This window comes from Galeopterus variegatus, unplaced genomic scaffold (assembly GCF_000696425.1).
Source record: "Galeopterus variegatus unplaced genomic scaffold, G_variegatus-3.0.2 Scaffold3617, whole genome shotgun sequence".
Lineage (NCBI taxonomy): Eukaryota > Metazoa > Chordata > Mammalia > Dermoptera > Cynocephalidae > Galeopterus > Galeopterus variegatus.
In genome coordinates, this window is record NW_007729728.1 from 198,563 (window position 1) to 222,667 (window position 24,105).

At 51.4% G+C, this 24,105-nt stretch overlaps 1 protein-coding gene across 2 annotated transcripts in view; it reads right to left on the minus strand.

Annotated features, from left to right (window-relative positions):
* Window positions 1-23,400, minus strand: part of TMEM72 (transmembrane protein 72) — a 27,025-nt gene extending 3,625 nt beyond the window's left edge. Inside the window, exons 1-3 of one of the 2 annotated variants that reach the window (XM_008585555.1) lie at window positions 23,139-23,394; window positions 4,140-4,206; window positions 886-957 (exon numbers count right to left, since the gene is read on the minus strand). In XM_008585555.1, coding sequence (XP_008583777.1) covers window positions 886-957; window positions 4,140-4,206; window positions 23,139-23,208 — 209 coding nt within the window. In that variant the 5' untranslated portion in view covers window positions 23,209-23,394. Of the gene's footprint in view, window positions 1-885; window positions 958-4,139; window positions 4,207-23,138 lie in introns of both variants that reach the window. The other variant, XM_008585556.1, reaches the window with a different exon arrangement.
* Between the last annotated feature and the right edge of the window lie 705 nt (window positions 23,401-24,105).

The following is a 24,105-nucleotide window of genomic DNA, read 5'->3' on the forward strand; positions in this document are numbered from 1 at the left end:
CTCTCTCTCTCTCTCTCTCTCTCTCTCTCTCTCTCTCTCTCTCTCTCGTGTGTGTGTGTGTGTGTGTTCTTTCTTCCCTGTCTCCCCTCTCCCACCTACCCTCCTCACCCCATCCCCGACCCACCCAGAAGTTTCAAGGACCCCTTGGCTGTGGAATTAACAGAAAGTGGGAAAGGCTGCTGGCTGCTGTCTTAGGGCTGGTGAGCCTGGGAGGTGGCTGGTGGCCTTGCAAGGTGCCGGGAGAGCTGAATTTGAGAACTGGCTGGCTCTTTTGCTGGCCACATAGGGATCGACTGTCTAGGTTCTGAAAGCCATGGTCCAGGGTCCCAGGTCTTGGCCACACTGATGACAGCTTCCATATACTGAGTATCAGCTGGGCAGCAAGTGGGGGCCTCCGTGGCTATGTGCAAGGTCTGCACTCCTGCCCCCGCAAACGGGTGTGGAGGCTGGTGGTGCCTGGCTTGTTCCCGGCTTCTGGCAGGGGTCAGAGTCAGCTCTCACACCCAGCTCTACTTGCTCCAGGCTGGCCTTCTGCAGGGTCCTCACCCCATGGTGGACGGCTCAGATGTGGGGGCCCAGGGACCGGTTGTGCCTGGGGGAAGAGGGAGCTGGATTTTCCTGGGAGATTGTGAGCAGAAGCAGGCCCTGAGTGAATGGTTCAGTAGTTTCCCTTGTTTGGGAACAGGACAAAGAAGGCGACTGAGCCCTGTGGGGCTGAGCCCATCTCCAGGCTGAGGCTTGCTGCCCCATGGAGGGAAACCATGAATCCATGGTGCTTCAGGAGCAGGACATCCCCTGGTCATGTTCTCCTGGTCAGAGGCATTTCAGGATGTCTGGGGCTGGGGGGTGGGTGGTGGTGGAGGGGCTGCTGTGGAGGCTACTTACTGGAAGCAGATGGCCAGCAGCTGAGCCACAAAGTAGGCTCCTTCACACATCGAGACGGCAGCTCCTGTAAACCTACAGGTGGAGACAAGTGAGGGGCAGGCATCTCTGGTCCTCCCTTCACTTTCTAGGCTGTCTGCTCACAGCACCTGGATCTCCTGGGCCAGCAGACTGACCGGATTTTTCTGAGCTAATCTTATGCCCCAGACAACATCCAGTAGGTGCTGTCTCCATGCTGGGGGCCTGTGCTGGGTTGGGCCATGTGGTGGAGGGCCAGGTGCAGAGATAGGCAGGACGAAGCTGCTGCCAGGCAGAGAGATGGCCTTCACCCTGGCACCCTGTGTGGACACTGGCAGGTGTGTCCTTCTATCTGCTGGTCACCAGGAGTGACACCCACTGCCTGGTGTTCCAGACATAAAGCTGAACCCGTCCCACATGGCTTTCGTTCTCCCTCATTTCCCATCATCCAGTCACTGGGATCTGTTAACTGTTCTTTAAACACCTTTCGAACCATTCCCACTCTCTCTGGCCTCACCAGCATGGTTTGGGGTCAGGCACTGTCTCCTGGCCCCTGTACCAACTTCCCTGGCCTCACTGACCCCTGGGGCCAGTCTCTGTTCCTCCACCCTGTCACCACCAGGCTGCCAAGGGCTCCTTCTGCAACCTGAATCTGATCATATTCTTCCTGATCCAGAATGCTTCAAAGGCTGCTCGTGTTCTAGGGACCCTCCAATCAGAATCTCCTGGAAAATATGTAAAATCATAGATTCCTGGGGCCCAGCTAGACTTTATACATCAGAATCTTTGGGAATGGAACTTACATTTCTTTTTTTGTGGAGGGTCTCACTGGCCTATAGAATCAAAATTTCTTAGCATGTCTTTCAAAGCCTTTCATGAACTTCCAAATTCCCCTGACTACACAGGAAGCTATCAGGTGCCACAGGGCTTTTGCACAAGCTAGTCCTTCTAGGAAGTCCTCTCCCTTCCCTCTCCAGTCCGTCTATTGACCTCTTGCTTCTCCATGTTATGATGTATGACCAGAGCCACCAGTCTGTAAACTTCCAAGTGAGTTTGCTGTCTAAAGCCTCTGTGCAGCCCAGGCATAACCTGGAGTGTGCTTATTGTTAAGTGCTCCATAAACGTGTGTTGGAATGAATGAATGAGTGAGAGTAGATACTGTCATGCAGGGGACAGCAGCTGGGGGACAGCGTTTTCTCAGGGCTATGCGTATTGCCATTGATACTGATCATGGAGAGAGAGAAAGAAAGATGACCTAATATTTATATAATCACTATGTGCCAAGCACAGTTCCAAGGGCTTTACAAATATCAGCTCATTTAATCCTTGCAACAATTTTCTGATAAACACTATAATTACCCTCAGTTTACATATAAGTAAACAGAGGTACAGAGAAGTTAAGCTCTGGCCTGTGGTCACACAGCTGATCAGTAGCAGGGGCAAGATTTGAACCCATCACTCAGGCTCCAGAGCCTGCATGCCTAACAAGCACACCAAGGCACATGCTTTGCAAAACAAGTGGCGTTGCCTTTCTCTACATCCTGGGGCAGAGGGGGAAAGTGAGGCTTGGGGAATGAAGTGACTCATTCAGACTTTCCATCTGGTGCTAGCTAGGGAGGGGCAGATGGGGCAGGCAGTAGGTGCCGATCCTGTGGGGGTTAGAGAGAGATGCAGAATATAAACTAGTTCACAGTGAGGCACAGAAGCACCCGAGGCTGGATTGTACTGCAGAGAGATCAGATGGGTCCCCTCAAGACAGGGCTGGGGCAGTCAGGAAGAGGGAGCTCCTGGGCAGAAAGCAGTCTGCATTAACCTGCCTGGACCTGACCGGAGAGCTAGGTGGCCGTGGAGAGGAAAAAGGCCTGGTCCTGTTTTGGGGTCCCAGGGAGACCACGCACAGTGGCTTGGAGGTGAGATCATGCAGGGGAGTTTGAGGAGGAGTTGGAAGCCTCTGAGCTGTAACTGAGAGGTGAGAAGTCAGGAGGAGGCCAGAAGATGGCACAGGAGTGTGGAGCGGGCTGTGAGAGCTGTTGAAGGTGGCTGGAGAGATCTGGGTGTCTAGATGGCAGTGTGGAAACGGGCTTGGACGTGGGCTGCAGCTGGGAGGCAATGGGCATGAGCCACCAAGTGCAGCAGACAGCCTGCCCTGAGGCAGGAGGGTGGGAGCTGCTGAGGACATAGGATAGCCATCATGGCGAAGGTGGAGGTGGCGTGTGAGGAACAAGAGGAGGGAGGATGCAGCCTGGTGACCTGCAGGCAGACCAGGACTTGCGTAGCCTGGCCAAGAGTAACCCACCGCTGCTCTGCTCAGCAACCCCTTCAGCACCAGGGGGGCTGGAAAACAGGCTTCTCGTACTGTCAGGAAGAAACTGCTGGTAGCCCCTCAGGATGGGTGTGCAGAGATGCTGGGTCAGAGCCTGCAGAGACCCCAGGCTTTCCTCACTCCTTTTTCCTCATTCCCATGCCCAGTGGTCTCCTTCCCACCAGGCGGTGTTTCCAGGGGCAGCTTGTAGTGGAGAAGAAAGGACTAAGTGGTCCTGGGTTCGAATGTGAGCCCTGCTGCTCCTGAGGTCAGTGATAGGGGCTGCACTGCTTTGTCCCTCTGAATTCTCTCATCTGTAGCTCTAGGCCAATACACACTTCTACGGTGCTGTGAGATGTGTTTATAAGGTCAATAAGACAACTGTGCTGGGCATGTAGAGCAGTTTAAATATATATTCCCTTGACTTGGTTCCACTTTTTCTAAAACAAGAGCTCAGTTAATGTTTGCTCAATAAAGAGATGATTGAAGGGGTGCATGGTAGGGTGGATGAGTGAATGAACGTGTAGATGGATGGTTTGAATGGGGTAGTGGGTGGATGAGTGGAAGGGTGGAGGGATGAATGGATGGATGGATGGACAGATGGATAGATGGGTGAGTGGGTGGATGGATGGATGGATGGGTGGGTGAGTGGGTGGACGGGTGGGTGGGTGAGTGGGTGGATGGTGAGTCCGTGGGTGGGTGGGTGGATGAATGGATGGTTGAGTGAGTGGGTGGATGGATGGATGGATAACTGGGTGATTTATGGGATGGTATGCCCAAACCAGGAGCTATCCTAGAAGCCCCCTTGACTTCTTTTCCCCCTGGGATGGGATGGAATTAGCATGGGAATTCTCATCTGGGTTAATCTGAGCACACAGATGTAGGGTGAGCTGGAGCAGAATATACAGGCAGGGAGGTCACTTGCACACATACTCACAGCAGATAGAAAGCCAGGCTTTTGAACTGGCCCTGGAGGAAGGTCTCGGTGCCCACGCCGATCAACACTAAGGGGCAAGAAGAGAGGGGAGAGTGGGCCTGGGTGCTCCACACCACAGTCCTGCCCTCTGGAGTGAGCCTTCTGTGGAATGAGCCTTCTCCCTGGGACTGAGAACCAGGGTAGCTTCTTCTCCATGTGGCATGGGCAGCTGTGGCTGGGAAGGTGCACAGGACAAGGGAGCCTCCTAAATTGGTCCCTGGCAGCCCCAGGCAGAGCCTCAGAGGACTTCTGATCCAGCTTCCCCAGAGCACAGATGCCCCTCCTCCTCTGCGCACGCTGGTCATGCAGCCACCCCTCAGTGCCCCTAGAGAGATCCCACACTAGCAGGCCATCAGTTGTTGATGTGTCTTGGTTTTGACCCTCACTGAAGCCACCAGTACCCTCACCCCTCACTCCTGGGGGATTGTGGAAGTGCTCTGAGAGGAGGGACCGAGAGCATCGATCTCGGCTGGGGAGGGGGGCAGTTATGTTTTCTGAGTGCTGGGTGGAGGGTTCCTGTGCTCCCATGTGCTTCATGGGCATAGCAGTGGCAGACACCACATCTCCCACCCTCCCGGGCTCCAGCTGCCCTGCTGGCTTGTACTGGGTGAGGGCCAACTTCTTCCAACGTCAGCCTAACTGGAGTCCAAACATGCAAAGCACATTGGATCTTATACACAACAGATGCTCACATGTCCTGGCTCCTCATGGCTCCTCATAGCAGCCCCATGGCACAGGGGTTCCTATTCTCCCCCTTTCCCACAGGAGGAAAACGAGGCTCAGCGATCTTGTGCGGTTCATGCAAGGACACATGCTACAAAGTGAAGACCCAGAGACCAGACTTGAGATGTCTGGCTCCAGGTGGTGGGTGGTTTCCTGGTATCCACTGTCCACCAGTGTGAGCGTGTGTGTGAATGTGGGTGTGTGTGTGTATGCATGTGAGCGGGTGTACGTGTAAGTGTGTGATATGCATGTGAGTGTAACTATGTGTGTGCATTGTGCAGGCCAAAGGCCTGTGAGTTTTCACTGTGTACCCTGTCCTATTCTCAGCACTTAGTATTTATTAACTTATTTAATCATTGCAACGGTCCTGTGTGAATGCGCTATTGTTATCCCCATTTTACAGAAGAGGAAACTGAGGCACAGAGCATGTAAGTAAAACCAACCAACTAACCAGCCATGGATGCCTAGGTCAGATACCGAGTTTCAGTCTCTTTTGCCAGTTAAAGCTGAGTCACTCAATGTCTCTAAGCCTCAGTTTCTGCATTATGAGAATTCAATGAGCTAATCATATGCCAAGCATGTCACAGGTGATCAATGAGCCATTCATTAATTTTTGGCACAACGTTCTAGTCCTGCCTGGGGAAGGGGGTCTTCCCACACATGGTCTGGGGAGGGTCTTCGCGTTGGGCTGAAGCCTGTGGTTGTGCACTTCTCCGTTCACAGCGGTGCTCTTGGCAGATTTGCACGGGCTTGTGGCAGAGGACTTGAGCATGGCAGGAAGGGTCCTGGGAGCTCAGTGCCTTCTCCTGACTTTTACTCCTGTGGCCTGTGGAGAGCTATTTTGATGGCTTTTGTTTCGTGCCCTTGAGACTGAAACCGAGGGCTAACAGTCGAAGGGACATTCAAGGAATATGGTAGAGGCAGTGTGGATTTGCATTTAAAAAAAATCACAACAGCAGCAGCAGAGAAACAAGAGCTGGATTGGACTCCCGGTTCTGTGTGTTATTACCTGGGTGACCTCTGGTAAGAACTTGACCCATGTGAGCTGGGTTTTCTTGTCTGTGCAATGGGCAGAATAAACTGCACAGCGTTGTTGCTCAGACTGGAGAAAATGACGAATCTGAAACGTGCGGCTCTGTGCTCGATAGATGTCGGGTGGCCAGTGCATGTGCGCCCCTCTCCCCTAGCTCGGGCCCTGGCAGCTTTCCCAGCCCTGCTAGAGCATTTGCACTGAGGGGAGTGGGGTCACTCTCCCCACCACAGCTGTGCAGATTCTGCATCCCAGGGACAGAGGGATGACCTCTGGCTGGAGGGGGAGTGTGAGAGGGAGCCGGGAGGATGGGCCCTCAGCCTGGGCGAGGTTTAAGGGGGGTCCAGTGGATTCCCATCGGAGGCTGTAAGGCCCTTTGACACCCAGGCCAAGGGGTCAGCTGCTTTCTGCTCACTCCTCCAGTTCTGGGGTTCACGTTCTTGGAGGCAGACCATGCCAGGTTGAGACAATGACCAGCAGGAAGTCCTTCCTTCTGCCCCCCACACTGTTGGCCTGGGCCTCCATCCTCAGGCTCTTCTGCTTGGGAGCTGCGGCCACACTCCTCGGTGTCTTGGAAGCTCTTCCTAGATGCTGCTGCCATCTGGTATTCCATGGCTTCCTGTTGGGGTACCTTGGGGGTCAGGCCCAATGGTGGGCTGCAGTCAGGCATCGGCCTCACCTCTGGGGTGTGGTGGGCCCAGCAGGAGAGGACAGGCTGGGAGAGAGGCTCAGCCAACACACTTGGGGGTCAGACGAGGGAAGGGCCATTGCTGGAGACTGTCAAGAAGGACTCTATGAAGATTAAACAAGGTGGACTTGGAAGGCAGGCAAGAAATGGACAGTGCAAGTTGGGGGTCGGGCATTCCGGGAAGGGCCCCCATAATAGCACATTGCTCCATCTGGAGCAGGGACACAGAAGGGGCAGTGGGCAGTATATGTGGATTGAGGCCAGACTAGGGGGTCCTCAAGCACCAGACTCCACAGGGTGGGCAGGGGAACCCTGAGTGTCTCGGAGCAACCATGGGACGTGTTCAGATGGCTATTTCAGAAAGATCCCTGACCTCAGGCAGGCGGGGTGAGAGACCTTGGTGATATTTAGTGGTGACTGAGGGACACAGCCCAGCTCTGGGTGATCCTGGCCTCCCCCTCTTCCAGCACACTGGTGTCTGCTAGCTCCTTTGTGGCCTTGGCTTGCAGCATTCTTGTTGTGACTCCTGATGGTGTGGCCTGGCTGGCCCTGCTCACCTGTGTGCACGGCAGCTACTCAGCATAAGGGCTTGAGAAAGGATAGGACTGCATAGTGGGTTGAATTATGTCCCCCCAAAACTCACTGAAGCTTGAATTGTGTCCCCCAAGTTTTATGTATTAGGACCTTAGCCCCCGCTGTTACTGTCAAGAGGGTGGGGAATCCTATTATGGTAATTGAAAGGTGGAGCCTTGAAGAAATGATTTGATTGTAGGACAATGCTATTCTGAGGGTTTTGAAAGAAGAGTGCATGAGGAGGTCTCTCTCTCTCTCTCTCTCTCTCTCTCTCTCTCTCCCTGCTGTCTCTGGTCCCACCACTTTGCATTGTGGGACCCCTGGGTCACTGTCATCACCACCGGCTGGACTTTGGACTTCCCAACCTCAAAAACTGTAAGCAATACATTTTGTTTTCTTTATAAATCATCCAGTTTCAGGTATTTTGTTATAAGCAACAGGAAAAGACTAATACAGGCTGGTTCTGTCCGGAGATCCAGAGAAGGAGGCTTCCCAGGCACAAAGGAGAGGCATGCCCTGTCATTGCATGTTGGAATTTTTGCTTTTTCTGGAAGGTGGAGGGCAGAGGGTTGGACTGTCACAGGTGGACAGAAGGCATCTGGGTTTGGAAACTCCCTGGGTGTGCTAGCCCAGCTGCCTCTCAACCAGGGGCCAGCACATGCCACACACCTAGGAAAACTCTACATGGATCTTGTTTAATGGGCACATCCTCCCTACCCAAGGCACACAGGTAGTGAAGGGCAGAGAGAAGCCAGGATCTGGGCAAGATTCCCAGTGGTCCCAATGCCTCTGGCAGGAGTCAGGGGAGGGCTGGGGTGAGAAAGGTGCAGGTGAGAGAAACATTTCCTTGGGGCCCTCATGAGCACAGGAGGAGTGGTGTGGAGAGATGAGATCCGTGTCCTTGTAGGCAGAGGATGACTGTGTCCCCCCCAGACCCAGCTGTGAATGGATTTTTGCAATGTCTGCATCAGCATGAGGCAGGAAACAACCCCTTTGCTGCTTTAATGACCTGCCTGGTACCCAAGTGGTGGGTCAGTGTGGAGACTACCTGTCTGACCCTGACCCCAGGCATTCAGCAAGGAGCCCCCATCCTGGGCAGAGCTGTCTTCTGAGTGTCAGAGGCAGTCACAGCCTGAATCTCCCCTGCCAGGGCAGTTCATCCCAGTAACTCAAGAGGTGCTCCTTCAGGTTGTGAAATGTCCAGTGGACACATACCCTCATTCATGGCATGTCCTCTGTGCCATGCCTAGGGAAAGCACAAGGTGCAAAGGAAATACCTGCTGAAGCCTGGGCAGACAGCCCAGACCCTACAAACAGAGGGATACCGAGGGGAGAGACAGGCCCCAGTGCTCTGGAACAGCATGAGGGTGGGCTCCATTCTGCCTGGGAACCAAGGAAGTCTCTATGGAGGAGGAGGAGGAAGGCAACACTAAGAGGCTGGGGTGGTGTGAGTAAAAGCCTGGAGCTGCAGACTCTGGGAGCTTCTCTGTGCAGCTCCTGGGCTGGGCAAGGTCACTGGGGCCATGCTGGGTAGGGTGTGTGGCTTCCTCGGCCCACATCTTCAAGTCCTCTTTCACCCTCACCTTGCAACTTCCTCCTGTCCCCTTCCCCCAAGAGAGCCAAGTCCACTGAGAAAGGTGTGCCCTGTGGTGCTGGGAAAAATCCCTTCCCTGCAATCTAGGGGCAGCCAAGTGCCCTAGGGACTGAGCCTGCTTCTGCAATGACTTACTCTAGTCCCTGACACTTATCTCCCAAAGGTCTCCCAGTTTTCTCAGTGATGATTGCTGTTTGCCACATCTAAGGAAAATAAGCTAGGAATGGTCTGGCTGTGAAGTCCTCCTCCTAATCCCTGGAGGGCTGGACTCCCGGAGACCCTGTGAGATGACTGCTGATTCTATGGCAGAAAAGGGGAATCGGTCCCACCCCTTTGTAGAAAGTTAGTGAGAGAAATATCCCTAATGATAGCAATGCAATTTTGGGTCTGTTACAGCAGAGGTGTTAAGTTAAAGCTATTCAGAAATCCTTTGCAACTCCTCCATGGGGTCTAATTTCCCTCCCCTTGAACATGGACTGGCCTTAGAGACTTGCTTGTCCAGTAGAATGATTTAGGAGAAACGTTCAGTAACTTCCATGGCTAATTCATAAAGAGTTTCTATACAGGCCTCTTAAAATGCTTGTCCTGGAGGAAATCACCTATCATGAAAGAAGTCTGACTTTCCTGAGACCGCCATGTTGTGAGGAAGCCCAAGCTGGCCATGCGGAGAGACTGCTTGAGAAAGAGAGAGACAGGTGCACAGTCAGCCCCAGCTGGTTCTGCCTTTCCAGCCAGGTATAAGACACATGAATAAAGAAGCTACCTTGGACTTTCCAGCTCTAGCAGATGTGATGTGGACAAGAACTGATGAACCCAGCCAACAGTCAGAACCAAAGCACTGGACACGTCCCAGGTGAGACACCCCACCTGTGACTGAGTCATCAAAGGAGCAGAGGTGAGCCACCTCCACTGTGCCCTGCCTGTATTTCTAAGAAACAACATTTTGAGAATAAAATGGCTGAGGTCTTATGTCAGTAAATTTTGGAGTGATTTGTTATACAGCCTCAGATAGCTGGAAAAACAGCTTATTCATCATCTAATTACCTGAGATTTTTGGCATGGAAGTCTCTTTGGTCTGGTCTATGTCCTGACTCAGGGGTGAGCTCCCTGGGCCTCTGGCCCTTCTCACTAGGTTGATCCTCAGCTTGGTTGTTAGGAAGCCAACCCCCAGGTTCCTAGGTTTTGCAGCACCAGTCCCCCGCCCAACATCTGCACAGCCTTGGAGATGCAGGCTCATAGGCTGGGGATGGTGGTGGCTTCCTTTGGGCCATAAAAATCCTACTGGTGGTCTATCCAGTCTTATTGGTGGCCTCATTCAAAGCAGGTCTCTTCCTCAGCCCACATCTTCACTGCTGCATTATGCAAAGATTCCCAGTGAAAAAATTAAGTTAAGCAAAAGTGAGATTCCTTACTGCAGGAATTTTGTGAATTGTATCCAACTCTCACCCCAGACCAGCACGTCAGGCCTGGCTGTGGAGGCTGCTAGCCTGGTGTGCCCTTTGGGCTGTGCTGGGAACAAGCGACCCTTGGAGAGAATCATAGTACTATGTGATGCAGATGAAGGACCCCAAAGGCCTGAAGTTTCCTTAGTGTTTTTCCAGCGGGCTAGTCTCTCAAACCGGTGTTTTGGAAGCCAGAAAGTGAACATAAAGTGTGGTCTTGAATTGAAATTGGGGAGGGTTGAGTGAAGACTGGGATTGGCAGGTGTGAGAAGGAGATCACCATCCTGGGTCCTAAGTGTCCGTCCCCTGGGACAGCACGGGTGGACGCCCTGCTCTCTTGAAGGCCTCATGTCAACCTGCAGGTGCTGGTGCCCAGCCCCTGCTCTGTGGAATTGGACCCTGGGTTTCAAATTTAGGCAGGGCTGTCTGTAGAACCTGAGGAAGTCATGACATCTGGCAGAGTCAGGACCAGCCTGGGGCGAAAAAGACACCAATGTGCAAAATTAAGGAGGTGATCATCCTGAAATTGAGGAGATACTGCCCTAAAATTAAAAAGGTGTCCCCTGTAAAGTTAAGGAGGTGCTTACCCTAAAATTAAGGCACTTGCCCTAGAATTAATGAGGTGCTTCCCCTAAAATTAAGCGGGTGCTTGCCCTAAATTTAAGGGGGTCCTTGTTGTAAAATTAAGGCAGCACTTCCCCCAAGCTTAAGGTGGCACTCAGTCCCAGGGCCTTGCTGGGGCAGTGACAGCCCTTTCATGACCCTGAGAGTGGGTACCTCTGGCTTGGGCTTCCAGAGACATAGGTGGCCCAGGATTTGAGGGCTTCTAGCTACCATGGAAAGTGTCCTGTGCTTCTGTCCTGTCCTCCTCCTCGTGGGGTAGCCTGGTCGGTGTTTGGGAAACTCTGCCTTCATGGGGCTCTAGTCCAGTGTGAGACTGGCCAGCCAGCCTGCCAGCAACTCACTGGAGCAAATGACCCTGGAGCATCTCCCTGAGCTGGGCCCAGGGACAGAGGAGCTGATGGTTTGACAGTGGAGATAAACAATGCAGCAAACGTCACACTGTGGCAGACCAGAGCCTCATTATCACAGATGCTCTATGAGAAAGAATTGTCCCCAAGCACTGCCTCCATCCGTGGTGCTGTCCTTCCCGCCGCAGGTGTCCGGGTGGTGGGGTGCTGGGTAGAGCCGACTGTGCTACTTTACACTGTTTTTCGTGGCCTTCAGACTCCTTCCATCCCCTGTGTTACTCCCACCTCGGGATCCCCCATTACCCTTGTCCCAGTCTAACGGAAGTACCCGATGCCCACCTAGCGCTGTCCCCCCCCGTCACTCCCCATACAATCTGGTGTGCATCTCGCATCACACCTGGATGGAGCCATCCACGGACTAGCCCGGCCTCCCTCATGTCACCCCTTCCCTGCAGTCTCTGTTCCTCCTGATCGGGCTGAGTCCAACTTCAGTATGGCTCTTTCTTCCCCAGAGACCAGGGCTTGCTTCTGAGTTGCCTCCTGAGCTGTTTGTACCAGTTCATGCTTAGCAGAGATCAGAGGTCCTGGGCTGAGAGCCCGTGGCGCAGGCCTGGGCAAGGCAGCCACCTTCAGAGGGTCTTTCTGGTCATCCTGAAGCTCTGGTCACACAATGTGGGGGGACGAAAGCTAGGAGGGGGCTGTGCTGTCGCAGAGAGAACATGAGGCTCGGGTCAGAAAAGCTGAGCCCTGGCTCCACGGGAAAGTCATAAACTCTCTGGTCTGCGTCCTCTTCTGGAAATGGGGGTAATAAAACAGTGCATAACGGTTGCTGCGAGCGCTCGGTCTCAGTGAGCGACAGACGGCTGCGCAAACGTGGACACAGGCTGACAATTACCAGAGGCCGCTGCGCCCATCAGGACTCTCCAGGGACAGGGGAGGGCTATTCTTATCCTTTGCTTCCATTAACACACATTTCGATTGTGGCTGAAGAGCTCTTCCCCAGGCACCGAGGCTGTTCATTGATTTTCCTCTCTCAGGTCCCTCCTCGAGGCCTGGTCTGGACATAAGTGGCCCAAACTCCCATTTACCTCAACATTTCTCATGCAACGCCCTCTATAACCCTGCCGGGGACTCACAGGGGCTCAGGCCAGTGGGTCCTGGGGCTGTGCCTGCCTGTGGTGCTGCCTTCTGGGGACACCCCCAGGCCTCCTGTGGGGGCTGCTTGTGCCTCAGGGGGTTGACTGATGACTGATGCTTGTCTGTTCTGATGCCATTGCTGGGTTGAGTTTTGACTCCTGTCTTCACTCAGTGTGGTGCTTTTGGTGGCAATGTGGGATGCTTTGCAAAACTCACCAGAGGCCGCACTAACTGGGGTTTCATGCCAGGCAGTGACCTTGGCTCTGGATGCCCTCAGAGCCAGCAGAGAATTTTGCACTCACTGTTCCCGAGTGCAGCCTCATAACTCACTGTGTGTATTCATTGCTCCTCTTCACCCTCAAGTGTGATGTGTCTCCTACTGGTCTCGGTATCTCTGGGAGGACATCTCAGGTAAGGATGCCCTGGGCTGATCACAATGGCTGGGGTGGTTCGGGAGAATCAGTTGGTGGTAGAGGTAAAAAGCTAGATTTGCACCATTTCTAAGAAGATGGGGATGTTGGCCCCAGTTGCTGTGAATCCACAGTAAGGTAGTAGAGGCAGGTCTCTTAAACTTAGGAGGAGTGTGGCAGACTGTAAGCAGGGCAGGGAGGTTTATCCATGTGTTGAGATCACTTCGGCTGACACATATAGCCAGAGTTCAGAGAGTGTGAGAAAAGGCAAGGGTTTTATGGTAGAGATTTCTGGACATTAAGTTGGAAGAGATGTTAGAGTATAATGTGGCACTCCGGACCCTGCAATGCTCTCACAAGACGTTTTGGGGAGAATTTCCCAAAGGCAACAGAGTCTACCACTCTCTACCAGATTCAGTAGTAAACATGAGCCACAGACTTAAGCCGACCAGTGAGATCTGCCTTTTAGAAGTACCTGTGGCAGATTGCAACGATGCCTCCAGTCCCCAACTGGTCACTACACACACTTGTGTTATGTGACTTGGGAGTCGCTCACACTAAGGCAAAGTCTGTTTCCCACTTCTTGAATCTGGGCTCAGCACTGTGACTTGCTTTGGGCAAGGGGATGTCATCAGACAGGATGCAAACACAGACGTGAAGGGGCTCACACCTCTACCACCACCACGAGCACCTGCCCGGCCTAGCCTGCTGGAGCCTGAGAGACACATAGAGCAGACTCACCCTTATTGTCCCAGACAAGGTCCGTCTAGATCAGGCAACAGCCTCTGACCCCCAGATAGGTAAGCACACACAGCCAACGTTAGCAGGGCTGCCCGGCCTACTCGCTCGGGTGTATGAACAATAAAAGCTATTGCTGTATGCCACTGAAGTTTTGCAGTTGTTACGCAGCATTATATTGCACAGATAACTGACACATCCACTTTTAAAGACAGCTTTGTTGAGATATAATTGATGTACGATGAACACGTATTTAAAGTCCAATATGATAAGCACTGACATATGTCTATACTCATGAAACCATGACTATGATCAAGGGAATGAGCATTTCCATGACTCCAAAAGTTTCCTCTTATCATGTCGTTGTGATCCTACCCTCCCACCCTTCTGCTCACCCCCAGGCAACCGCTGATCTGCTTTCTGTCAACTAGAGATTAGTTTGTATTTCCCAGAAGTTTACGTAAATGAAAGAATACAGTATGTACTGTTGTTTGGCCGTCCACTTTCTTTCAGCACAATTATTTACAGATTCATCTGTGTTGTAGCGTGTATTGATAGTTCATGCCTTTCTGCTGAGTAGTGTTCCATTGCATGGGAGGACCTTAGTGTGTTTATAACTCATTTGGTGATGGACACTTGTGTTGTTTCTAGTTTTGGGATATTGTAAATACAGCTCTATGAACATTCGTGTGCTATCTTTGTACGGACGCACACTTTTTTTCCTCTTTGGTAAATACCTAGTAGCAAAATAGCTGGATCATATGGCAGGTGTATGTTTAACTTTTAAAGAAACTGCCAAACTGTTTCCAAAGTGATCTTACTATTTTACTGTCCCTCTAATAGTGTATGAGAGTTTCAGGTCCTTGCCAACCCTTCGACACTTGGTAGGTGAGTCTCTTTAATTCCAGCCATTGTATATAACCACGTCTCATGTGGTTTTGACTTGCATTTCCCTGATGACTGGTGACGTGGAACATCTGTCCATGTGCTGTTTGCCATCATCTCTCTTCCTCGTTGGCATCTGTTCTCATTTTCCTAACATTAAACTTTGAAGAGAGAAGTTTTACATTTCGAGGGTGTCCAACTTACCAATTCTTTTATGGATTGAATTTTTGGTATCGTATCTAAGAAATCTCTGCCTAACCCACTATTGAGGTTTTATCCTGTTGTCTAGAAGTTTTATAGTTTAAGTTTTACGTTTAGTTCTATGATCCATTTCGAGTCATTTTTTGGTATATGGCACAAGGTATAGATGCAAGTTCATTTTTTGGTAAATGGATATTCAATTACTATAGTACCATTTGTTTGTAAAGCTATTTTTTCTACACTAAGTTGCCTTAGTACTTTTGTCAAAACTCTGGTTCCTATATGTTTAGGTCTATTTTTGGGATCCATTCTGCTCCACCGATCCATTTGTCTTTCTGTGTGTCAATGTTGATTTCTGCAGCTTTATAAGAAGTCTTCAAATCAGGTAGTGTTAATTCTCTAATTTTGTCCTTTGTTTACAAAGTTGTTTTGGTTCTATTAGGACCTTTCCGTTTCCATGTGAATTTTAGAAACGTCCTGTCAATTTTTAGAAAAAAAGCCTGCTGAAATTTTGACTGGGATTGCATTGAAACTGTAGAGCAATTTTGGGGAGAACTGACATCTTGATATTATCGAGTCTTCTGACCCATGAACAAGATATATTGCTCCATTTATTCAGGCTTTCCTTCCTATCTCTCAGCAGTGTTTTTTAGTTTTGTGTACAGTTTTGTTTTTTAAACGTCTTTTGTCAGATTTATCCCTAAGCATTTCATATTTTTGATCGTATTATAAAATATCTTTTAAAAATTTTCATTTTTAATTGTTCATTGCTAGTATATGGAGATATAGTTGATTGTTGTATATTAATCTTCTCTGTTGCAATCTTGCTAAACCTTTTATTAGTTCTAGTAGCTTTTTGGGTAGATTTTGTCAGATTTTCTACAGATAATCATTGTCATCTGTCAATAAGTAGTTTTTCTTTTTCCTTGCTGATCTGTGTGCATTTTGTTTCTTTTTCTTGCATTACTGCTCTGGCTAGGACCTCCAGTACATTGTTGACAAGAAGACGTGAGAGTGGACCTTCTTGTCTTGTTTCCAATCTTAGGAGAAAAGCATTTGATCTTTTACGTTTAAGTAGGTGTATATTTTTTATAGATGCCCTTTTTAGGCTGAGGAAATTTCCTTCTGTTACTAGTTTGCTGGTAATTTTTATCATAAAAGAATGTTGGGTTTTGTCAAAGAATTGTGTCTATTTAGTTGATAATATGACTTTTCTTTTTTAGTTGGTTAATGTGGTATCTTAATCCATTTGGGCTGTTATAAAAAAATCCCATAGACTGGGTGGCTTATAGACAATAGAAATTTGTTATAGTTCTGGAGGCTGGGAAGTCCAAGATCACAGGGCTGGCAGACTTGGTGTCTGGTGAGGGCCCATTTCCTCATGGTCAGTGGTCTGCTCACTGTGACCTCCCATGGTGGAAGGGCCTAGGGGAGCTCTCTCAGGTCTCTTTTATAAAGGCCCTAATCCCATTCAGGAGGGCTCTGCCACCACGACCTAATCCTCTCCCAAAGGCCCCACCTCCCAAAACCATCACCTTAGGTGTTAGGATTTCAACATATGAATGTGGGGAGGGGAGACACAAAAGTTCAGTCCATAGAATGTGGTCGGTCACATTAATTGATTTTTCAAATATTAAAGCAACCTTGCATTTCTAGGATAAACTCCACTTGGCTATGATATATTATCCTTTTTATATATTTTTATTTTATTGGCTAAAATTTTGTTTAGAATTTTTACATCTATGTTGATGAAGGATATCAGTCTATAGTTTTCTTATAATATCTTTGTCTCATTTTGGTATTCATGTAAATGTTGATTTTGTAGAATGAGTTGAGAGTAATTTCTTCCTTTTCCACTTTCTGGAAGAGCTTGCATATAATAGTCATTATTTCTTCCTTAAATGTTGGTAGGATTCCCCTGTGAGGCCATCTGGGCTAATACCCCACTCTCTGGTGATGACATGGTTTGTTTGAAGGGGCACTACAGAGCTTCAGAATTTATTGGTGCTTCTGTGGATAGCGTCTCCCACGTAGAATAGCATCCTCCTTGTGAGGACTCACAGGAGAAGGCCCTTCTAGGTCTTCATGTCAGAGATACCCAAGGTATTTTCTCCTTATTCTTTCTCAGTGGTCAAGGAGAATGAGTCTGCTCACTCTTCCACACGGCAGCTTTCCTGGAGCCAGAACACCATGACCGTGCCCCTCGTGTTCCTGCTCCACACTGCACCAGCCACACTGCCTCAGCCCACCTTCCCCTGACCTGCAGGAAGCTTCCTGAGCCCCTCTCCCCACTGTTGGCCCCTGGGGCTCATCTACATTGCTTTTTGGGCATAGCCCTTGCAGAAGGCTGAACAGAATTAAGCATAGCCTTGACCTGTGAGTCCATGAAAATAAAACGGGCTGCCATCTTCCTTCTGGTTTGCTCGCTACATGTTATTTCTAGAACCAAGTTCCTGCGGGCTGACCTTGACCACCCAACTCAACATGTGGTGGAAAATGCCACCAGTATAAGGCCTTTTGCAGTCCAGCTCCTCCCTCCTTTTCCAGCCGCAGGGGTCACGTGCTGCTGCGCCCCTGTCCTCTGGTCTTCCTCCTTTTCCCACCCACCAGAGGAGCCGATCACTCACGCCATGCAGTTCCTGAGCTCTGCACTTTCCTCTAAATTAACACCTGTTTGAGGAACCTCCAAACCATTTTCCATAGGGGTTGCACCATTTTGCATTCCCACCAACAATGTATGAGAGTTCCTTTTTCTCCGCAACCTCGCCAGCATTTATCTTTCAGCATCTTTTGGATTGGGGACACACTTGGGTGGGAGGGGGGAGAGGGAGGAGGGAGGGAGGTTTCGGTAATGGGACACAATAACTAACTACATTGTATATTGACAAAATAAAATAAAATAAAATATAAAAAAAAAAAAGAAAAAAAAATAAATTAACACATGCTGAGTGAGAATCTATGTGCTGGGCGATTTGCTGCTTAGTCATTGTTTCACTGGATCCTCATAGCCCCAGAGGTAGACACAATAGTTGTCCCTACTTTGTGGATGAGGAAACTGAAGTTTAAAGAAGTTGGGTGATGTATCTGAGGTCACACACCTAGTAAGCGGTAGGGCAGGACCCCGACCTATCCTTCCAAACACTTCACTGCGGGGCTTGGTGCTGGGATGTGTGTTCACCAGTTTGCCTTCCTGGTCAGACCCTGGGGTCCCCTAGGGCTAAGGTCTGGCCATCCTCATCCATGTATCTACGTTGCTCGAGGTGGGAACTCAGCAAATGCTTGCCGAGTAAAAGAATCATAAGCAGAGTTTCAGATTTCTTGTTCTAAATCTAAGAAGGAAGACACAGGCATGAAATAAAGAAAGAAATGCTTGAACCAGACCCTACCGTCCCTCGGTGGGAGGGGGGTGGAACAGAGGCAGCAAGATTTCGCTTACTCATCGAGACAGTCAGATCGGAAGACACTGACATTCACTTGGAGGATGTGAAACACAATGTGTCTCGCTTGGGTCATGAATCACCTGCAGACACGTGGGAGTACGTGATGCTTCCTTAAATGGCAGGAGGTGGTCACGGGACATACACTTAAGAGGGGTGGCAATTAGCATGGAGGGCCCAAGATGGTTGCTGCAGAAGCATTAGTTTTCTTGGAGGCTTTGAGCAGGGCTAAGGTCAAACTACACATTTGCTATACCCTTTAAAAAATAATGAGAACACCTGGGTCTTAAGTGCTTCTTTTGTCCTAATCTATATTAAGAAGCCAATTCTTCATTTTACACAGCGTGTATCAGGGAACGGGCTGTTGGGAATGTGGCTGTGTCCATTACGCAGAGAAGCAGGTTAATGGGTCAAAACCTGTAACAAAACAAAACCCCTAAGTGATCCCAAGCACTTGATTTGTTAGAGAGAGCACATTAGGCTGGCAGGCAGGGCTTGCTCCTGATGGCTTAGTCTCCATCCCACCTGGTTTCCCTGCTGGCTGTGTGATCCCCCCGGGAGCCACTGCATCACTGCCCTGAGAGTGAGCACACCGGAGTTCCAACACCAGACCTCATCATGTAGACCTCATCATGTAGTAGACCTCATGGTCTACTCATCATGTGACCTCTGCCAAGCTCCCTGAGCATTCTGAGCCTCAGTTTCCTCTTCTGTAAAATGGGGCTAATCTCAGCACTCCAGCCCTCACAGGCACTCAGGAGGCTGTAGCAAGACGACTATAATGCACGCTGTCAGTCATGCGCCTCCAGACCCATGAATGGAAGGTCCCGCTGAGATAGCTGCCTCTGGAAATGTGTGCAGATTTATCTGACCCCACATGGAGCTGGGCATGGGTCTGGCTGCAGATGGTCATGCCCAGTTAAGCCATGTGCAGCAGTCATTCAGAGACAGAGAATGAGCAGCTGGATCGAACATCAGTGTCTTTAGATTTAGGAAGTGTTTGTTGACCTTTGACCATGTGCTTCAGTGCAGCTGTGTCTGTCCTCACTGCAACCCCACCTGCTGGATCCCATGCATGGTCAGGGCTGACCGAGGGCATAGGGCACCCGGGTCCACTGTGGGGTGGCTCTGATCAGGCCTCTCTGGTACCCTCTGCAGTTTTGCATCATCAAAATATAGAGACATGCCCTTTAACCAAGTTTAGGTGGAGGGCCGGTGATGAAGGGTGGGGTCTCAGGAGTAGACTGTCGTCAGTTGGAATCTTGTCTCCCTGCTCCCTGGCTCTGAGGTCTTGAGCAAGGTGCTTCACCCCCAATCCTCGGTGCCCCCTGTACAGGGGGCATGAGCATGACGGTGCTTCAGGGACAGTTAGGGGTGAAACGACATACCATATCTTAAACAAGTAGTTTAGCACTGGGCTCACAGTAAATACTCAAATAATAATGTTAATTATGAGCTTCCACTACCTGAGTGAAGGCTGGAAGAGGGAAACAAAGCCAGAGAGTTGGCAGTGAGAAGCCTCAAGCTTGAGCCTGCTCTGAGGAGAGGTGGGAGACCTTGCCCAGGTGCCCAGAGACATTTTTGGGGCAAATCTCTTTTGGAGAAGCCCATGCCCATCTGTGTGCAGGGCTAGCTAGAGGGAGAGGGCTTTTTTTTTGGGGCAAATCTCTTTTGGAGAAGCCCATGCCCATCTGTGTGCAGGGCTAGCTAGAGGCTCTCCTACCTGAGTGAAGGCTGGAAGAGGGAAACAAAGCCAGAGAGTTGGCAGTGAGAAGCCTCAAGCTTGAGCCTGCTCTGAGGAGAGGTGGGAGACCTTGCCCAGGTGCCCAGAGACATTTTTGGGGCAAATCTCTTTTGGAGAAGCCCATGCCCATCTGTGTGCAGGGCTAGCTAGAGGGAGAGGGCTTTTCCTCTGGAGTGGGGGCCCAGGGACGTGGATCTCCCCGTCCCTCCACCCTGAGCCTGGAGGGCCTGAGAAGTGCAGCCTCTGCTCTGACATTCCCCTGAGGATGAGGGATAAACAGGATGGCAGACACTGAAAGGGAAGCCAACCTTGCCTTCCTAGCCAGCAGTGGAGACCGATCCCACCAGATGGGGCTTTTCTCCTCGTGTACAGAAGGGCCCTGGACCACTGTGCTCCCATCTCAGTGCAAACCCAGCTCCCAGGTGCCCTCTCTTGGCAGCTGGTCTGCTGTGAGAACCAGTCACAGGACTGAGCCTCCCTGGGCCTGAGTCTCCCACCCAGGATGTCTTCACCCTGCCTTCAGCACAGGAAGGCATGGAGTGCTCACGGTCTGTGTGCAGCTCCCCAGTTGTGTCTGTGTCTGTGGGCGGCACCTGGTGCCACATCTTAGCAACTGAGGAACTCAGGGGTCACATGCATGTGCACACACACGTGTGTGTACACACAAGCACACACCCAGTGCCTTCCCAGGCCAGGGAGGAAGTGCAAATGAGCCGGCTCAGTGAGCAGTACCTTGGCAGGGCTTGCCATGGGCACAGCCCCAGGGCCTTGCTGTCCTGGCGCCCTCCGTGACTCTGACAGTCATGGATGCTGTCTGCAGGGGGTCCAGTGTGGAGACTGCTGGACTGGAGGCTGCAGTCCCTCAGGGGCTGCCTGATCCCTGAGGGTGACACTGCAGGCACACTTGGGTCTCATAACTTTCTAGTTTCTGGAGAATCCACACTTCCTCCCTGCAGGGGGATGTGGGTCACCTTAGGCAACTTCCACCACAGGGTTTCTGCAAAGTGATGGCCTCTGTTTCAAGTCTTGTTTTCTGTCCAGCAGCAGTGCCCCCATAAATGAGGCCTGGACTTCTCAGCAGAGGATTTCAACAAAAAAGAGGCTTAGGGGAACAAGGAATTTGCAAATCTTACACGCTGGAAACAGGCCACGAGTTCAGTGATGCTGGAAGAAACTTGAGATTTGCCTGAGAGCACCAAAGCCCCTCTCTCTAGCGTTCCTCTCACTCCCACACTCCAGAAAGCCCCAGCAAGATTATTTGAAAGCCTTGCCATTAGAAGGCAACTCATAACCTATTTTTAGCCTGGATCTTGTACCAAAACCAAGCGGGAGGCCCATCCTCAGCACCACCAGCAGCCCTCTGCACAGAGATAAGGTGGTGTTAAGAGAAGCAGCGTGGACGTGTGTGGGGTGCGAGTGCGTGGGGGCCGCAGACCCTGCCACCAGCTGAGATAACTCAGACTCTTCAGCTGTCTTCAGCTAATCCATTAGAAGTGTAAATACAGACATTTAAAACAGCTTCTGGACAGGAGGCAGGCCTCAGCTGTGGTGGAGTGTGGCTCGGGAGCCATCACTAGGATTCCCCCTAGAAGGGCAGGGTGGACTGAGATCAGTAGAGGTAGTCTAGGACTCTACCCCAGATGTGGAAACCTATTTAGGGTTACCTTCTGCTGCCCAGTATGGGCTGTTGGGGACCTTGGTGGCCATCCCCTTATGTGTAGGTGACAATGCGGTTCTGAACAAGCCTGGAGCTGGCTCCTTCAGCAGCTTATCCACTCAGGGCCTTAGCAGAGCGATTGTGGACACTTCCTGATGCCCACTGGGAGGATGCAGGGAGGGTTTTGGCCAGAGACCTGGCCTTGGTGAAAGTCAAGGGACCAGGGCTCCAGGCTGGCTGTCTGCCTGACCTGCAGCCTGACCTTTGGCAAGGTCACTGCCCCTATTTGAGCTCAGGTGCTCCACCTTGTAACAGGAGGGTAGGATTAGACCATATCCAGCAGCCTTTCCTGCTCTAACCTGTGGCCTAGATGCCGCATGAGTCCACTGGTCACCTTGTAGGTGAGCCCAACCCTGTGCCCTGGGAATGAACCAGATCCCCACTGAGCTCTGGAGTGTGTCATGGGGTCTTCTGCCAAGAGGTTTCTGTCTTCAGTTCCACTTAGCTATGCTCAGTTCCTGCACCCTTGATATGGTCACCTTGTAGGTGAGCCCAACCCTGTGCCCTGGGAATGAACCAGATCCCCACTGAGCTATGGAGTGTGTCATGGGGTCTTCTGCCAAGAGGTTTCTGTCCTCAGTTCCACTTAGCTATGCTCAGTTCCTGCACCCTTGATCTTTCAAAACACCTGGCCAGCAGGTCCAGTATCTCCATCGTGCAGATCAGAAATCATAGTCCCAGGGGGCCAGGTTGCTCCCCTAAGGTCACATGTTGGGCAAGTGACAGGGCTGAGGCTAGAACCAGCACGGCTTTGAGTCCAAGCTGGAAGATCTTTCCCATTTGGCAAGACCTGCAAGTAAGCTTTTGTCCAGTGGCGGGGAAGGGCTTTCATGGGCAGTGTGTGTCTCTCTCTGTCCCCGAGGGACAGAGGTGAGGGCCCTCACCACATTGCCTGTTCACTCTCCCAAACAGCCAGCCCTGTGGGGCACGGGGCCCTGGGGAAGTTGAATTGAGCAGGCAGTGCTCAGGATAGTGGCCGTTGGTTCTGCTCCAACCTTCTGCCCTCCTGGCCAATTAAGCAGCCCTGTGACCTGGCTGGGTGAGGGACAGGAGCCCAAAACAAGGAACCACCTCTCCCCCCAAACCCACAGTTGTCCCTGCAATCAGGCCATGGGAGGCCTGGGTTTTGCAGGGCGTTCTGATAACAGGTCTGGTGGGCCTGAGGGAAGCCTGCCACCTCCGTGTCCAGCCTAGCCCAGACCACTCCCCCAGGACAGAGCTGCTCCATGACTAGGAATCCTCTCTCCATGAGATAGGGCTTACTTGACCATTTTCATGCCCATGCAGAGAGGCACTGATTCCCATGTTTGCCCAGCCCTCTACACTCTCACCTTCAGTCCCCACGGCCTCCTCACAACACCCTCCGAGCAGGTGGGGACAGGCCCCCTCCACTCATTTTGCAAATGAGGATACTGAGGGCTCCCAAGGTCATACAGAGGGTGGGTGGCCAAGCAGGGATTTGGCGCTGGGCCCTCTGGCTCTGCTCTGAGGCTCATTCCCCAGAGCCTGCCCCTGCTCTGTGGAGCAGTGTTTCTGGGGACTTGAGAAAGAAATTGAAGGGGAGAAGTGGCCAGATGTGCCCACCATCTCCCAGCTGGCTCCCACCCCTCAGACAGCCCTGTGAGCTGTGGCAGCACTCAGGGGATGGCAGCTGGGAGGCGGGGTCTTACCTGCAGCAGTGGTGATGCCCAGGAGCCGGCAGGTATATTCCAGCCCAGTCCAGAACATCTGCAGCTTCATGGTGCTGGGGGTGAGGGCAGAGTCCCAGCAGGGCAGGCAGCAGAGGCTCCCACACCGAGATGCTCCTGAATGCCTGTGCACAGGCAGGAGGCTGTGGCTGCAGGCTCTGGGCCCCCGTGTCCGAGGGCCCTGCCTTCCCAAACCGGTCCTGGCCACCGCAGCCTGGCCCAGGTGTGAATAGGGTTCACCTTCCCGGCTTGGCTGCCGTGCCCTTGCCAGGCGCTCAGCTTAATCATTACCTTGGAAGAATGCTCTCACTGCTCCTCGCAGCCCAGCCTGGCCTGGAGCCGCAGCGGCCCCAGTGCAGCCGCCGGAGATCAGGACGATTAGGGCTGGGCTGGAGGCAGCCCGGAGCTGGCAATTAACTGTTTCTGGCTGGGAGGAGGGAGACCAGAGGGGAGCCCAGGCCCTTCCTCACGGGCAGCTCTGAGAAAGTCACACCTGGACCTCACACCTGCCAGGGGTCTGAAGAGTCAGTCTCTGGAGGGGACCGTGCTTGCAGATCCAGGTTTGTGTGCGTGTGAGAGAGGGGTGTGTCTTTAAATCACCAGTAGAAACAACTTCTGAAATGAGTTCCGAGCTTCATTCTTGTGCATATAGGTGGATTAGAAAGCTTTTTAAGTCTGTGGCAGATTTGGACTCTGACCAGACATACTTAGCTCAGGCCCATGCCACACAGGGACCTTCCTTTATCCTGGACATATATCCCCGACATGGGATGTGGGAAATTACTATGAGTGTTTGGGAGGGGAGTTGCTAAGCCAATAATTAACTGGGTGACCTTGGGAAAACTCAGAGGTATCTGTGAGCCTTAGTGACTTTTGCAGAAAATAAATGAGAGGTTTTGGCTGGATTGGTGTGACAAATCAAAGCATGTGAATGTCCCAAGGAGCCCAG